At 41.5% G+C, this 17,378-nt stretch overlaps 1 protein-coding gene across 1 annotated transcript in view; it reads left to right on the top strand.

The window, feature by feature from the left end:
* Nucleotides 1-17,378, top strand: part of syt7b (synaptotagmin VIIb) — a 102,136-nt gene that overhangs the window by 62,616 nt on the left and 22,142 nt on the right. Inside the window, exons 5-6 of the mRNA XM_080027766.1 lie at nt 10,543-10,890; nt 14,998-15,120. Coding sequence (XP_079883892.1) covers nt 10,543-10,890; nt 14,998-15,120 — 471 coding nt within the window. The remainder of the gene's footprint in view (nt 1-10,542; nt 10,891-14,997; nt 15,121-17,378) is intronic.

Raw genomic sequence — 17,378 nt, 5'->3', positions numbered from 1 at the left:
AAGGTTTGTCTTATACTTTGTTCAATGTTGTATTGTTGTTTGTTTGTGTGTGTGTGTGTGTGTGTGTGTGTGTGTGTGTCTGTGTGGGTGTGTTTGCTCAATACTGCTCATAACAACATTATGTGTTTGTACTCCTCTCACCTCTTCCTCCTCTCGCTCTGTGTTTTCTGCTCATTTGTTGTCACTGCTCCCACTATCACTCATCGTACTGTAAGTGCTTTAAGGCTGTCTGATGGCCCTCCTGAGCCTGTACTACCGAGCCCTGTTCCAAAAATAGACACTGTCTCCGTTGTGTACAATACAGCAATTAGGTGTTTGGATGGTGAATACTCTGTTTCATATCAACAGCCATTCCATCATTTAGATGCATCTCACACGTCACTGAGGCATTACATAAACCTGTTCATTCTTATCCTTGATAATTACATCCCATTTGACTCTTTCAGAACTGCAGGGTTATCAATCACTCTGTGCTGTGTCTGTGCACTGATGGTGAAACTATTGTTGAATCGTCAGTGATGATACTTGTGATTGCATTGCATTATGAAATTGAGATAAATATTCATATTTCCGTGGCATTTAGCAAGATGACTATTTCTTGCTCCTCTTAACGATGCTTTTAGGCAGGCGAGGCTAAGTGTGTTTTATCACCTTTCAGACTCAGAGGCAATTCAAAACACTTTACACGGAGCGGAAAAATTTATTAAAACATTTTAAAATGCCATTAGAAAGAAATAACATCAGCAAACAAAGATGTAAACAAGATAAATACAAATTAAATAAAGTACAATACAATTACAGCCTTAATGTTGTTAATTTGCACTGAGATGTTGCACCATAATCACATAAAGGAAGGGGTAAATATTAGGTAGAGAAATTAATCAAGGGCGCATATTATACACAAGGACATATTATCAGCAGTCAGAAAATATCTCAACGTTCAGTGAGAAATCATTTGTTGAACCGTCAGACTATTAATGTCTAAATGTTGTTGAAGACATTGTCGTGGTGTGCAGCATTGTTTTGTTTGGTTCGTTGTCACTCGTTGGAAGGTCCCTGTACTGGAGTCAAAGTTGTGTGTGTACTTGTCTCTGTGGCGTCTGAGTAGAGGTCAGCCGGGGTGGGTCAGGTGGCGTGGTGTGATGAGAAATGCTTTTGTTTTCATTATGTGCAACATGTGAGTTGTTGTGCAATTACAGAGACATTAGTGTTCTGTTATCATCACCTGCAGTGGCTAAACCTGAAAATGATGCATCTGCATCATTACTCAGCTATTATGCCCAATTCGCAAAGCCAGCAGATTGGTAATTGCTGTTGTCTGTGTGGAGTGAAATGGGGTAAACATGCTGAAATTCCGGCCCCTTCAAACTCTGCGGTCTGTTTCTAAACTCAAATGTTTCCAACCATTGTTCTTAGTGGGCTGCAATAAGAGAACATTGCGCATAGACAATGTTTTCTTAATTTGCGCTATTGGAGTGAATTGGGCATCACACTTTGCCTTAACTGAATGTAATGGCCATCAATTTCATCTAGTTTTAAACAGAAATGTTGTACTTTGGAAGATGTTCTTGTCTCAGTCGAATTTTCACAGAAAAAAAACTACAACCGTGTTCTCCTATTTACTCACAGGGTTACACACATAAATATCAATGTCAAGGCCTCTTCACTGTCTGGCTGACCAGCAGCTCATCCAGTTTTTTGATGTTTTCTTACTGGACAGTTGTGGCAGCACTAAGAGCTCACAAAGTGTCTTAATCACCGTATGACTAACTCTTTTGCTCTTCGGCTCTGTACGTCTGTCCGTCTGTCCGTCTGTCTCACTTCTCTTTATCCTCTCCTCCTGGTCCTTTCTTCCTGTCTGTCCGTGTTTCTTTGTATCCGATCCCCCTCACTGTTCCTTCCAGTGGGGCTGTGGATAAGGGTGGGCAGGGCGGTGCTGGACCCTCGCCGGGGGCCAGTGACAGCGGGGGTGGTGCTTGCTCTGGGACTGGGGCGGGGCCCAGTCGCAGTGACAGCGTCCGCAGCATGGTGACGGGGGGCATCAAGGCCGGGCGCTGGCAGACCATCCAGAGCCACATGCATACCGGAGGCCTTCGCTTTAGCAAGTGAGTGGCACATGGTGACAGGGGACACGCATGACTGGGGGTACAACAACCGCATGGTGTGGATATCAAGGAAGAGTGTGAGTTTATAAAAAAACATCATGAATGCCGTTGCCACATGTACACTCAAAGATGGACATCAACAGAAGCAGATGAAGATAATGTAAGTCACGCCCGGAGGAGAAGCCAGCTGCTTGGCAGAATGTACCTGTGATGCAGAGAGCTTTGTTACTTGTAAACATAAACATATTTGTATGTCAGCTGTCAACGTTCCTACTGCTGATGTCAGGACTGTCTCAGACAAAGTGAATCCACACAGGTTGACTTTGCAGGCTTCAATTTACTGAAGGCAGTGCATGTGAGAGCTTTGAACGAAACAGATCCTGTGTACAACCACACATGCAGTTTAAAGCTTAATTGAGCGATTTTTTTCTAATAACACTAAAGACTTCTTGAAATTTGAAATCGTCAATGTTGACACTCTTGTCCAATGGTCTACTCTCCTATGCTGGATCAAATACACAACATTATACTAATGAGTGCTTGTTTGCACTCAGATTATCATTCTAAGGTTTCTGAAAAAGGTGTATGTATCAAGTGCTTCTGGTCTTAGATATGTTGAACAAAAATGTGTGTTTCAATATCCAATCCTTTTCCCATGAATCATCTGGTGACATCTCAGATTTATGGTCGTAATGGTTTAGCCCAGTCATCACAAAAACTTTGAACAGCTGATCCTAGCACACAAATCACACAAGCCTACATGCTGTTTTATACATAGCCTATTAACAGCACCTTCGCAGAGCAAAATAGCTCAAGACAAACTGTTAGCAAAAGAGCCCAAGGGTTTGCTAGCATAAAACCTGTGCTCACAAGCAGTGATGAGGTCAGAGCCTAGATGCCGATGCCACTATCAACTGTATATGCTCTGTATTGAAACAATTATAATCCCATATATATGAGCTGGATGTGGATATTCAAAAACAAACAGTGGTTGGTGCTTTGTTGGGCAAAAGCTGTATGCTGCTGTAAAATTTAAAAGACTAATGAATAATAAATGTAACATATCCGTATGTAAACTGAAGCCCAGATAATCTAACAGTCTTCTGTGCTATATCACCTGAACAGTCAGTATCTCTAGCAGAGTAGTTGAATAGATTATGACACAAGTACAGCATGCAGATGCACAGTAGGGCTTCACAAAGTCACCCTCCCATTTATTCTGCCATTGTTAGCAAGGTTTGCATTCATAATACTGTGTGCATGTCTGTCCACACACAGTGAATAAATCATCGGGGACGTTTGACTGATTTTCAGTTTTTTTTTACCAACATGTCAATTAGACAATGGAATCTATTGGACTTGAATTGTGTTACAGCTATCCTGTCACTCTTCTGTTTCGCTGCCTTTCCAGTCGTCTTTTCAGATCTACCTGATGCCTCTCCCACTCTCTGTCTCTTTGTGACTCTTCACTGTTGGTTTTGTTTTTCTCTCGCACTGAGTCTTTCTGCGTGTTTTTCCCCCTCCTCAATTTTCTTTAATTACAAAATCATTCAAGGTTTATAGGCATCCTAACTGACTTTCAAGCTAGAAGAAACGTGAAAATAACCCTCTTAGTCCACAATAGGATACAGCATATAACAAGAACTCGTGCTTAGAGCATATGAATGACTGGTGCTGCACAGACGGATACAGGAGCTAATAAAGACTTACAGCACCTGAAAGGAATAGATCAACAATTTGAGGACATCACATGACAAACGGTTTATGTGATGTAGTGGCATGGCATCTTCTTAAGTGTGTAAATTATTTGCCAAATGTATGGCACTGAACTGACTGGCAAAATGTATCTCCACACGGACTGGCTTCCAGATGTCTGGCCTAATGCCCGCATAAATCCCGCTATATGCATTGCTTTATCATGATGTAAATTATGATTACATGTTTGTTAGCTACAGAAATACTGTACCTCACATAGAATTCTGTGTAGACCGTTAGACCTTTTTCATTTATTCCTTGTATCTAGATGTAGGAAAAAAAAACGCAGTATTTGGTTTGCATGATTATAGCAATAAATGTTTCTTTGTATTGTGTTGTTAGCTTTCATGAATTTTCGAATTTATTCTCCTGAAATGCAATTTCACTTTTGTCCACTAGCTCTTATGGCATCTCACGTCTCCTTATTTAGGAACAATATACCTTGTTCGAAAAAAGCCCTTTCTCAAGCGATCTTGTCAAAATTGACATACAGCACATGTAAACTTAATTTTTTTTAACATGGATGCCTTGAAAGGTCACATATTATGCAAAACGCACTTTTTAAATGTGTTGGAAAATAACTATGGGTCCACGGGGCCTAGGGACTGCCAAAATTAAAAAAAAAAAAAAAATCTCTCCTTTCCTCACCCTCCCCCTTTCTGAAAACCTCTCCAATATACTCCAGTCAGAATTCTCGCCGACTATAACGTCACAGTCGGCACAGCCACTTCCCCATATTTTCTTTATATGTCCATGCTTCCCCCCCCACATTAGTAAACAGAAACTTCCACCGTGCAGTAGTCTATGATAACCCCTGCCCCCCATTTCTTATTGGTCCACGGCCCCGAGATCCGATGGAAAATGTTCCCAGTTGTTTTCCCCGCTAAGCGACAAGATGCTGAATGTTACATACACCAACACAGAATGCTTTTGCTCATACTCTAATTTATCTTAACCAAAGCAGTCTATTAATGCCTCGTTTTTAATAACACAACGGATAGAAAGCTACTTGCTCATAACAAGCTGTTTATATTCCCCACAGCAGTCTGAAAATGCCTCGTTTTTAGCAAGACAAAGCATTGGAAGGTAATAGAGTCGAAGTCTAACTTTGAAGCAAATTTTTTTACTGATTTTAGTGATATTTTTAGCCGTTAGCTTCAGAGCTAGCTTTGCAGTAGCCTCCATCTTTTGCTGCATTTTTATTGTGAACATGCCGTTTCCATTAGCTTGTGGCTGTCAGTGCATCTGTATGAACATAGTCTTTCATGTAGACAAGGATCAGTCATGTCAAACTGTTCAAAGTGCGGGTGAACTTCTGCGTTACTAGCACTAGACATGGTTCTTCTCAGGCTAAACCTAACCGTGGTAACATGCAGTGCCGGCACGACAAGCTATGGACCTATGGGCAGACCGGGGCAGACGCCAATGGCTTCGCTTCCAGACAGGGGCGGGGGGAGCTCATAGATTGTATATTTACGAGGGGAGCTGCAGCTCGGTTTCAAAAATAGGCCATCGTGAGATTAGCTGAAAATCAGGGTATAGAGGCATACTACAATAAATGATCTGAACGTTTTTTTCAGCAAACAACTAAAGAAAAACGTATTAGGGACCTCTAAGACCATATAATATTGACAGAAAAGTGTATAATATGAGAGCTTTAAGTTTTTGATTTCATGTGAAATGGTAAACAAATTAAAGGTGGAGTCAATCAATTTGGTAAAAGCTTGTCAAAATCTCTTTGTTTCATGGGGCTCGGTCCGACCCACCATAGCTAGCAACAATGCTATCAATATAGGCCTACTGATCAACTTATACTTTGGATTTAATAAGTCTGCTATACTGTGTAAATACAATTATATATGTTTAAATATTTATTATAAAATCCATGCAAGGTCACAGAAGGCTTAAAGCGGCAACGAGTAACATTTAAATATCTTTTAAACAGCCTCATGTTTCCTCTCATAATCATAAATTACCTTCAACAGCAAACGAGACCATCAGTGCAAAGAAAGACGTTTTTATATAGTTTTTATTACTGCATTTGATCTGGTCGTACACCCAGTCCGATTTTCGGTTCACGCGTGCATGCTCTATGGTCACATATCCGCATTGGTCGCAGATTTCAGTGTGGCGCAGCAACGTGAATTGAGAAGCCTATGGCTCCAGGTGAGGGAAGGGGAGCGGGAGCCTTGTTTGAGACAGTTGTTTGTAGTCATAATGACTGATAACGGGGCTGAACCATCAAAGAAAAAAAAGAAAATGTAATGAAGAAAAGCAAAAAGGGAGAGTGATAGGCGGGCGGGAGGGCGTTGCCAGGCAACGTATACACAATTTCACGGAGCGAACCTAGACTGCAGTGTTTACTCCTAAATGAATGAGCGGTAGCCTACTAAAACACAGTTTACTTTGCCTCACCAGCATCATCAGATGACCATTATTCATCTGAAATAGTCATTATTTACAACAACATAAACACATTACCTCATCGTGATCCTAGACTACTAACTAACTGCCATCTCACGGACACGGACTCGTTCAGCTACGTGAGAGGTGACAATGCATCAACTCATTGCAATCAGGTGTGTTTAGCACTTACTGGCATTAGTTGATGCTGTGTCACTAACCACTCTCTGGAAGCCGAAAAGAGTCCGGTTCCCCTTACACTTTCAACACACGGACACGCACCATATTGCTTCCTGATTATTTGATTCTTGCACTCCCAGCACGAGCTAGAAAACAGCTGACGTCGTAAAAATACTACCGCTTTTGTTCAAAGGTGTCGCCAACGTGCCGACTTACTCGTAGTAGCTTTAAGGTGCGCCAACAGTGTTGTTGTAATTACTTAGAATTCCTCATGGGGGGACATAAGTTACTCACTATAGCTTTAAATATTAACCAGTTTATTGTCACACCTGCTACTCCTAAAAACAAATGCAACCATTTTCATATTGATAAGCCTACCTATTGTTGCTATGGTGGGTTGTTCTGTGCCACTTTGTTTACGTACTGATTTACAGAGCCTAGGCTGTGTTAGACTGGAGGAAGGCCCCCCATAACCTGGGATGGTGGGCAGATTTCCATTTAGCCCAGAAACAAATATTGTAAATCAGTCCCCTACGAAAAGGAAATGGCAGAAAATGGTAGGAAATGGTAATGCAGTGATATAAAACTATTCAGCGGTTCAATTTAAGATGAATGTAGTCCAAAATAAAAGCATAGGCATACAGTATATAGCTGCTGGTTGTGGACACATCAAGCCGCCGATTTCCCCGCTGAAAATAATACATATAGATAGTTTTCTCTTAATAACCGTAATCATTAAATACAGTCTATTGGATCATTATAGCATCCTATAGGTTTAGGTTGTGGCCATCATAATTGATTATATAAACTTTGTTTCTAAGAAATATTTTATTTTCTGTCAGTGGACGATAGCTACCATACGCAGGGTTCGACATAACGTATAGCCCGATGGCCCGGGGCCAGTAAAATCATATGCAGGGCAAGTTGATTGGCCAGTCACAGTTCAGTATCTTTTTGTAGACTATATGATGGTTCATTGAAATGCGCGTTGAGAGTCGGAATGAAAGCAGTGTTTATTTAAGACTCAATATAATAAACCTAATATAAATTATATTTTTTAAGAAAGGCCAGTGGACAAACGATGCGTGGGCGTTTTGACAGGCAGAGCAACAAGCGGGTGCACTCTCGCTCCGTTGGCAGAGCTGCCTACCTTCCGCCTGCGAGTCGACAAATCAATCGACTTGCTTTGCCCCCTTTCTTTCTTCCCACAGCAGAGGTTGAGGTGCAGAAAATGATAACTGCGCTTTTCCTTTATCTGCCGCCGTAATGTTACAGTATTCGCATCCAAGCCCCAATGGTAGGCTAATACAAATGAGAGGCTTTATTTAAACGCTGTGAATGCGTCTCCGGTGATTGTGTCGGTTGTAGACAGAAACGAACGGAGGGACTCCACTGTACAGTTCCTATAGTCGCGCAGTTTGGCACTGTGTTTTCAGGCTCGAGACATTCAATCAGATCGCGGAAGTCTTTCCCATTGAAATCGCTAACGGGGAGAATATCCCCGGTTATTATTTTAGCCACAAACCACAGTTCATCTGCGCGACGGCTCACTAGCTGGCGAGATCACACGGTGAAACGCTGCTGTGATCGGACGAAGGCATTGTGTGTTTCTAAGGTGATTTAACGTCATAGTCTTAGACGAGCGTTTAACAATGCTGCATATTTTGCACTGCATTGTTTTTTTTATCAATAGTTTGAAAAAATGGTCCCACACCGGACTCTTATGTGAAGCTGACACTTCATGGAGAAGTGACACTCCTGCAGCGCGCTCACGACCAGACGTGAACTCCCATATACGGTGAAATCTCCCATTAAAAAAACGGCATAACCCACTGATTTTCGGATTTCTATTCTATTTTTAAAGTCAACTTGAGCGCAAGTGGAAAACCGGTCATTCGGTCGACACATTCACATCCCTAATGCGAAATGAGAAAGTAATAAAAACAGCCTACCACACCACAAAGAATGATCAGACCTTCATCTCTTATTTTTTTTTTTATGTTTGAACATGACTTCTGCAGGTGAACTATTCATTAAACTGCCCAAATTCAAGAATAAAAACAACCATCAAACTACTGGACTTTAAAATACTGGCCCACTCTTTCAACATACTTTCAGTTGTAGGCTTCAAATTCAATATGTTTGCCTGGTTTTATATTATGTGTATGAGCAATATCAACATTTCATATAATTAACTAAAAGAAAAATAACCAAATCTAAAGGGAATATCTATACTGTTACAGTATAGATATTCCCTTTAGATCTGGTTATTTTTCTAATACAGGTATTATAATAATTGACACTAAATTATGAAGAAAAAAAAGTGTGTGCAGGGCCAGTGAAAATATACAAGGGGCCAGTAAAACTCGGATCCACTGGCCCGGCGGGCCAGTAGGAAAAAAAAGTTATGTTGAACCCTGATACGCATAAGTTGCTGTGGAGAAAAAGCCAGTCGGAGATGCAAATTCTTTGTTGTTATTTTTTAGAACAAAACACAGAGCCCAAATTTACAAAGAACCATTAACTTAACTGAAAACTGCAGAGGAAAACTTTGTTTAGTTAAGTTATAATCATATTCATTAGATATTTCTTATTAAAAATCACATTACATGAGTAATTGTTAACTTAGTTTGTTAGGTTTTTATTATACCTCTGACTTTTTAACAAAGAACCAAATGTTTTTTTTTATGCATTTGTTCAGCTTTTGTACTAATGATTCAAATTAAAGTTTCATTCAGAGGTTTGGGAGTGTTGCAACTAACAGTTAACTAACGTTGTCTATGCATAAAAAATAAACAACAACCAAAATATCCTCTCCCACTTGAAAACTCTAAAACCTTTCTGCTCAACGAGAATCCAGCAAACGACTCAATTACATTATTTCCCATTGATTCAGTTAAAGTATTGTGCACAAGTAAACAAACATTCTCATGAAAGCCTGTCCTCAGGAGAGACCTAATGGCGTGCAATGTGTGAATGTGAGTGTATGAGAGAATGCATGAACGCATAAGGGCATGTTTGTGAGCTCTGTCTTGTATTTACTTGATCCTGCAAGCCCACTGCTCCACAGGGGGCTTGTCTCCTGGCTCTCCAGCAGAGTTAGAGCCGAGTTAATACTGAAGAGCGCAGCTAACACAACTCAAGCCCAGGCAGTAAATCCTCCCTCACAGCATTAGCTTCAGACAGAGCTGTTTAGCACAAGCTTACAGTTATCAGGTGGGGAAGTGATTGAAGGGAGGATAAGAGGTTGAAGCACTATTACATGATTGTAAGAGTAGCAGACCGGTAATTAGAGAGCAGACTAAAAAGAACTGTGGTTGGAGATTGATTGATGTGAGGGGCTGGGGGGCAGGGGAGTTGGGGGGATGGGGGGGGGGGGGAGAGAGATGAATGGAGCAAGGAGATGGAGTGCAGCTGAGCCCAGAAGCACCTTATAGTAAAGTGAAGTGAAGACTGTGGCTGGAGGGGGGGGGGACATAGCAGGAGCAGACAGGACCTTAGAGAGCGACAGACTGGTGGAGGCAAAAGGCAAGAAGGTATAAGTAGGTCGAGGCTAATTAAGGAGAAAGAGAGAGAACCTACAGAAACACTTTAGCGCTGCAGAAGGAGAATGCAGACTCCAAGTTAAGTGACAGTGATACTTTATCTCCGGCTTGAATTTTGTCCCACCGAGGCAGAGATTTGTTTTGACACCAATTTGGAGAAGAGCAATTGAATGTTTACATGCCAGCCTGTCCACACCAGCTGTTTTCATACATATGTTTAACAGTAATCCAAGGCTTTTTCTGGTAATTCTATTCTTATTCTCTCCCCTCCACTCTCCTTCTTTCACTGATCTGCGTTGTTTTTTTTAAATGCACCGCACACACTGTGTTCTCACCTTTCAATCCGTGCAGTATATGATTTTGCCATTTTTATCCTCCACACCTTCCTTGAGGCTATATATCCACTAATCATGTGTCAGTAACTTTTTCTTCCTCATACCTTATAGAGACCCGTTCCCTATACGGCCTGTATCCCTCATCTTATCTCTAACTCGGATATATCTTCCTTGTTGTACCCATCTCTTCTCTCGGGTACATCCCTGTGTCTTCCTCAGTTTTGGGGACGCTTCCCTCTCGTCTGCCTCCACCCTGGAGCACATCCCATCCTCGGACGTGGCGCGGCCTCGGCCCCTGGTCAGACAGCAGAGTCTCCAGCAGCCCCTCACTCACCAGCCCCCTCCAGCTCCCAACGACCCCCCGGTCACCTCACAGAGCCTGGGCCAGCTGCACACGGGCCCGGGCGGCGGGGGCCATCGTGGGGGACCGCGCGGGGTCCGGGGGAGTCCAGCCGGAGCCTCCCGCTACAGAGGAACAGGGACGGGTCGATCGAGGTCCAATCCCGGCAGCTGGGATCACATGGTGGAATCGATACGCCACAGAGGGCTGGACGTCAAGTCCTTCTTGTAAGTGTCACGATCAAGTTTTTATTTTATTTTTTGTCAGGAGATCGGGATAGCTTGACAGAAGATACATATTGTATTATCAGTATGCATTACATCCTGATGATAGGTGCAGCAACACTGTTGACATCATTTTGCATGTTTTTGGCCCTTTTTTGACATTACTTTTTTGCACTAAAAATGTCAATATTAAATCAACTCATTGTCCAGGAAACTAGCTCCTGTCACAACGTACTACCATTTTCACATTCAAGTCAGCTATAATCAGTGTTAAAGGATACATTTTGTGATGCTAATTTGTCCAACATGACAGATTGTTAGTGCATTATAGTTAAGCCAATGTTTTCACCATCATCAGGTCAAATTATCTTTTCTCAGGTACACTATAACCTCTGTGAGTATGCTGCACAGTGATTTTTGGAAGGGCTTTCGGTTGTAATTTGCATTTGCCATTTGTCATTGTGTGTCAGTGTGCGTGAATACAGAGGTATTGACATACGTACCATCTGATTATCATCATATATTGTTATATATACTCGTAACTCCAGAACCTCTCGTGAAAAAAAAACCTTGTTTCTAACTTGTCCAATGTGAATTTAACAACCTATCCATCTGGATTAAAAAATATTTCATAAAACCAACAGAATGACTTCCCCTGTTGCATGTATTCATGAACTGCCTAGTTGCAGTAATATGCAGTTGCAAGGTATGTGGATCCTATGTGTTTAGATTCATAGCAATAAAAGAGTGATTCATTATTGACAACGTTGAGGAGGTACATTCTAAACAGAGATTCAGCTTGTTGAAAAAATATATCCAATGATATATATTGCATGTGATAAAACAACCTTATCCCTAGCTCAACCAGGGTTCAAAAGACATAGTCTTTCACCACCTTACACTTAGCACAGACCATTACAGTTTTTTGGATGGCTGCTTGTGTGCGACGGCTAGTCGGCTATACTGTATAGTAAGAGATACAGAGCACGAAGAGCTCTTCTCCTCTGCTTGACTTAAATGATAGGTTACAGATGATATGGTCCACAAAGCAGCCACACATAAACGACCCACCTTCCCTCCTGACCATGAACAGAGCCATTCATACACACACAGGCACACACACACACACAGGCACACACACACACACACACACACACACACACACACACACACACACACACACACACACACACACACACACACACACACACACACACACACAACACACACACACACACACACACACACACACACACACACACACACAGCTCAGCAACCCTGCACTTTTTGCGTGTCTTCCCATTAACAGTGTCTCCAGGCATGTGACCTCCCTGCCCATGTGAATCATCATTCAAATGAGGCTGCGCACATACATAGGGAGGTGGCATGGTCTATGTCCTCATGAATCCCTGGGAACAAACATGTCAGTTGTTGCCCCTGGAGCGGAAAACACACTGTGGGGAGTGGAAATATCATATACATTTTGCGATCAGCGGGGTATGAACAACCAAATGCAGCCCTCTCACCTTCCACATGTGTGCATGCCTGGCACACGGTGTGACAACCGAGCCAGCCCACTTACATTTCAGATCAATAGAGCTGGTGTAGGTGGTAATGATTTCAGCGCCCTCCGGAGTGCGTGTGTCTTTTTTGGTCATCTATACAAATCCATTCACCTTATCGATGAGCGCCATGCTGTTACTGTTTACACGTCCCCAGTGGTCGGCTGTCTCTCAGGTGCTAACGTGTTTCTCTTGTTGTCGATACTGCCTCCACAAACAGCCTCTCGTTAAAAGAGGAAATACACTTCAGGGAACGCATGCTGGCTAGTGAGATAAATCACAAGTGTCAGACGAGGGAGAGATGAGAGGAAGATGATCTGAGGAAAACTGATGAGAAGATGTAAAGATATGTATCCGGTTGATATTTGTTTATACTTGGTGAACATTTACACATTTGTATTTAGTCCTGCTGCTGTAGATTAAAGTTAAATAGTTAAAAAGTTTTGATCCTGAATAATTATGCCCGAATATTGAGGGCATGCCAATATTAGTATTGTTCAGAATTCAGGCCTGCACTAATGGGCAGAGATATGTGTCAGTAGAACTTGAATTCGAATTGATCGACTTGAATATGAATTGATCGACTTGCATTTGAATTATTGATACCCGAATTCAAATTTATATCAGAGATCTGCACTCAATTGCTCTTCCTCAAAGAAACCGGATGTGCACATCTCTACTTGAATCTGAATTTTCTCTACTTGAATCTGAATTTTTTCTACTTGAATTTGAAGAGTTGAATTTTAGGACCTTTATTTGAATGTGTCATTTCGAATATTTACTGATTCAGATTGAAGTATAATGAATTCAAAATTCGAATTCAAGTATCAATAATTCAAATGCAAGTTGATCAATTCATATTCAAGTCGATCAATTCGAATTCAAGTTCTACTGACACATATCTCTGCCCATACTGCACGGTACTCCTCCCGCACCGTTGGATGCAGAAACACCAACATTTCCCAGAGTGTGCATCCTCATGACACGTGGTGTGTGCTATTACCTTTCTACAGCATGCACATTCAAAATGTACACAGAATTTCCTATTTCATTATTAACGTTTTCTGTGATTACATTAGGACCCACCTTCTTTCATTTATAAACATTACAGCTACTAAATCAGGAAATAGAAATGTAAAGTTTCACTAAATGTTTTATAATTATGCGCCAAAATCATGTTGGAATTGAAGATAGTGCATAGAAGTTGTCCATGGCTCAACATGCTATGGTAGAAAAGAAGGAAAAGCCGGCATAGTGCACAATATGTGCCTGCATGTGGGTTGTTACCTTTGTGACTGTTGAGTTACAAGGTTGTAGGAAAATGCTCTTATGGTAAGTTAAGGTTGGTGTTTGCATGGCCTCTTGAATTCCCTGTGCACCACACAATATGACTTCAGGCATTCTTTAGATGGAGAATGATAGCTGAAAATCATGTGGTATGTTTCTTTGTTGTAGGTTTTTATTAAGGCCATCTTATTTTATTTTTTACAGATTTCTTTAGCTTTTTGCTCTTATGTGTTGTTTTTTTTCCTAGCTTGTCAGTTCAATCGCCTCTATTTTTCTTTCAGAAACATTCCAAACCCTTATTTCAGGTTCTGCTCTTCTATTTTTACACACTTCATTTCTCTAGCAGACAATAGAAGATGATAAATCCATGGAGCCATCAGGGGTTCTCTGCCTTTTTGCTAATGATGCTCATTTCAGTCAAATACATTTTAATGACTACCAACAACAGTGGATTAAAAGAAACCACTCAAAATATATTGAATGTGTCCATATGCCTGTAAGAAGATACGTTGTTCACTGATGAATTATCTAACCTCATATATTTTGCAAAGATGATTTATATGAAGAAGCACCTTATTGATGACCGAACAGGTAATAGTCTACCTTAAATATAACCCAGAACCCTCTTATTGTCAGCAGAAACTGCTCATGTTAATGGTGCACAAAGCATGTTAAATAATCAAAGGCACAAAGCCTTAACCAAAATGTGAGAATACAACTTTGTATTCAGGCTGGCTGTGCTTTTATTAGCACACCCTCAACCTCACAAAGTTGGTTTAGGGAATGCTATTTTTTCAGATTCTTTGGATCTTTTAGTTCTTCTGACCTCTAATATGTATGTGCTGCTAATACAGGAAACGAATAGGAGAGCTGAGGGAATGTTTTTTTGCGTAAAGGGAAGTACTGATGATGGCAAAAGTCAGATTATGTTTTCTCATAATATGAATATAACTGCCATAAAAGGTTTAGATTACTTTAAGAAAAAATGACTTGCTAGTTGTCTTAAACATCGTCACATAATGTATATGTTAGCAATTCCCCCAATCTCTTTGTACATGACATACGTGTGGGCTACGTGATAGCTGTCACTGCCTGTTGTTTTGGTTGTCATTTTTTGAGTGTGTGAATGTTGATTTGTGTGTGTGACCCTGTTCTTTTTTTGTCTATATACCTCTGTGGTCTCATGATGTTTTGTTTGTGTGTGTGTGTGTGTGTGTGCGTGCGTGCGTGCGTGCGTGCGTGCATGTGCGTGTGTGTCCAGCGAGGGGAAGATGGTTGTTCTATCTCTGGCAATCGGACTGGCTGAACAGGATGACTTTGCCAACCTCCCAGATCTACAGGAAGCACCAGCAAACATAGAAGACGAAACCGAGCCAGAAAAGAGGTAATGAAAGAAGAAGAGAAGGGAGAAATTATGTGAGAAATGTGATTAGTTAAGCACAAAAATAAATGGAGTAGCTGAGACGGCTGTCCCAGGGGTGAGGTGCATAATGACGTGATGAGATGTCATTTAAATGACAACGGCATCGCAAGTAGCATCACACACTAGACTTATTCAAATGGTTTGATACTAGGACTGTAGGCATGATTTTAGCAATACTGTTGAGTCTAACTAACCTAAATAGTTTTTTATCATTTCTCATGCTGGATGTTTCAAACCTCCTATACACCACCAGAAACCCATCACGTGTAATCTACTGTTGATGTCATTATATGTAAGGTCCTCCTCGGGCCATTAAAACCCTCATGTAGCAGAGACAAGGCAGGAAAAGAACATGAACTTTGTATTCTCAATGGTTGCTTTGGCCCTTCTTGATACTGTTGCTTTTCTATGACTTCCATTACTGAACTTAAAAACTCTGCCTCAGTCCTTCTCATACAGTTTGATTTCCTTCCGCTGCTCTAAGTCCCCCCCCCCCCGCCCCTTTTTTTCATTTCACCATATTTTATTTCCAAAATCACATTTGTGATTCCTCTTCTCCCTCTTTTATTAATGTTCACTGTTTTCCTCATCCAGACCTCTTGAAAGTCTGCTCATCTGTGTACACTTCTAACTGTCTGATCATAGGCATGCACAGGAGAAGGGCATCCTCATTATTCAGAAATTAAAGTTCCTCACACGAAATCTACTCATCCTAAAATATGCTAACCTCTCATCTCCAAGTGATGCGCTGTCAGAGACTGACACAATCTCGTTGCTGTGAACAAAAGGCCAAACAGGATCATTACAGAGGGATAAAGGGTTTAACCCAATGTTTTAAAACCATACGTCTGAGTATGAACTTGGGTATTGTCCCACATAACATTACATAAACGTTTGTTCTATATTTGTTTCTTTCTTTTTCTGTTATATATAGCCTGGAAATCCAGACCCACATCTAGTACGATGTGGGGTCTGGTGATGAGCCTGAAACCTTCCCAACTCAAGGGGCGGCACCTACGCATGCATTTTAAAATACCACTGCACACAATTTGATAGCACTACGGCTGACATCGACCAATCAGAGCAAATAACAAGGTGACATAAGCGCCATGCGTTTAGCAACCAATGGGGCTAACTGGTAAATTAAACTTTGCCGTATCCGGTCAGCAAAACAGCAAATACATCTTTATTTCTAAAGAAAGATTTTTCTGTTCATAGGTCCAAACCGTTAAGTGTAGAGGCAAAATCTGTTTCAAACAAAGTATCCACAGCAGTTGTTGTTTAATATCACAACCTCGAAGGCGCAGGTGCAGCACTGTCGTCATCGGGTTATGCCCGCCCATATCAGATATTACGATTTGATTGGTCAGTCTGCAGTCTGCCGACATAGTTAATAAGCTCCAATGGTTTGTGCCCAGAGTAAGGTGCTGAGCGAATATAAATGTGCTAGCAGTGAATCTGGATTTCCAGGGAATTATATCATGTCTCCAAAATGCACAAAGTTTTCTTAAAGCTTCTCCGCGGTGCATCCAAGTGAGCCAATCTAACTAGGTCAACTGTGAATGCTTGGTTGATGTAAAAATTGCACTCTGTCTCGGAAGAAAAAAACGTATCCTCGAAAAGATACATTTGTCTTGTCTGTGATGTTATTGTTACAATTAGGAGCTTTTTAATGCTTTTGATTTAAAACGTCAGTCAGTCAGCGGATGAGGACCAACTTACCTCTTAGCCCCTTCATCCCCTTTCATCATCCTCTCTACCTCTCTCACTGTCTGGAGGCCCATCAAGCACCTTACTCTAATCACAGCCAGCCAGCGAGCCTCTACCCCAAGGGGTCGCGTGGGCCGAGTCGTATAGTGTCCTTCCACAACTAATAACAGCTCTCCATCATCATCTCGGCCCGTCTCTCTCCCTCTCATCTCCCTCTGTCTCCGTAGTTACCCCCCGTACGCTCCCTGCCCTGGTCCTTTTCATGGAGCCCAGCGGACAGAAAACCATGGAACAGGATGATCTGGTCAAGGATTTATGAGACAGGGCAAGACGCCTCTCAGACAGTGAAAGAGAGACGGAGAGTGCGAAACCTTTTGCTCTCTGCTTTCTAGAGAAATAATGCTGCGAGATAAAAATAGACGCCGCCATTGAGGTTTTGAGATTGTGTTTGTTTATTAATGAAATCAAATACAGCTCGGAGCACAAATATCTACAAAACGCCAAATCCG

The sequence above is a fragment of the Ammodytes marinus genome (genome assembly GCF_949987685.1).
Source record: "Ammodytes marinus genome assembly, chromosome: 1".
Lineage (NCBI taxonomy): Eukaryota > Metazoa > Chordata > Actinopteri > Uranoscopiformes > Ammodytidae > Ammodytes > Ammodytes marinus.
The sequence above is the reverse complement of the archived record's forward strand: the minus strand, read 5'-3'. Positions and strand labels throughout refer to the sequence as shown.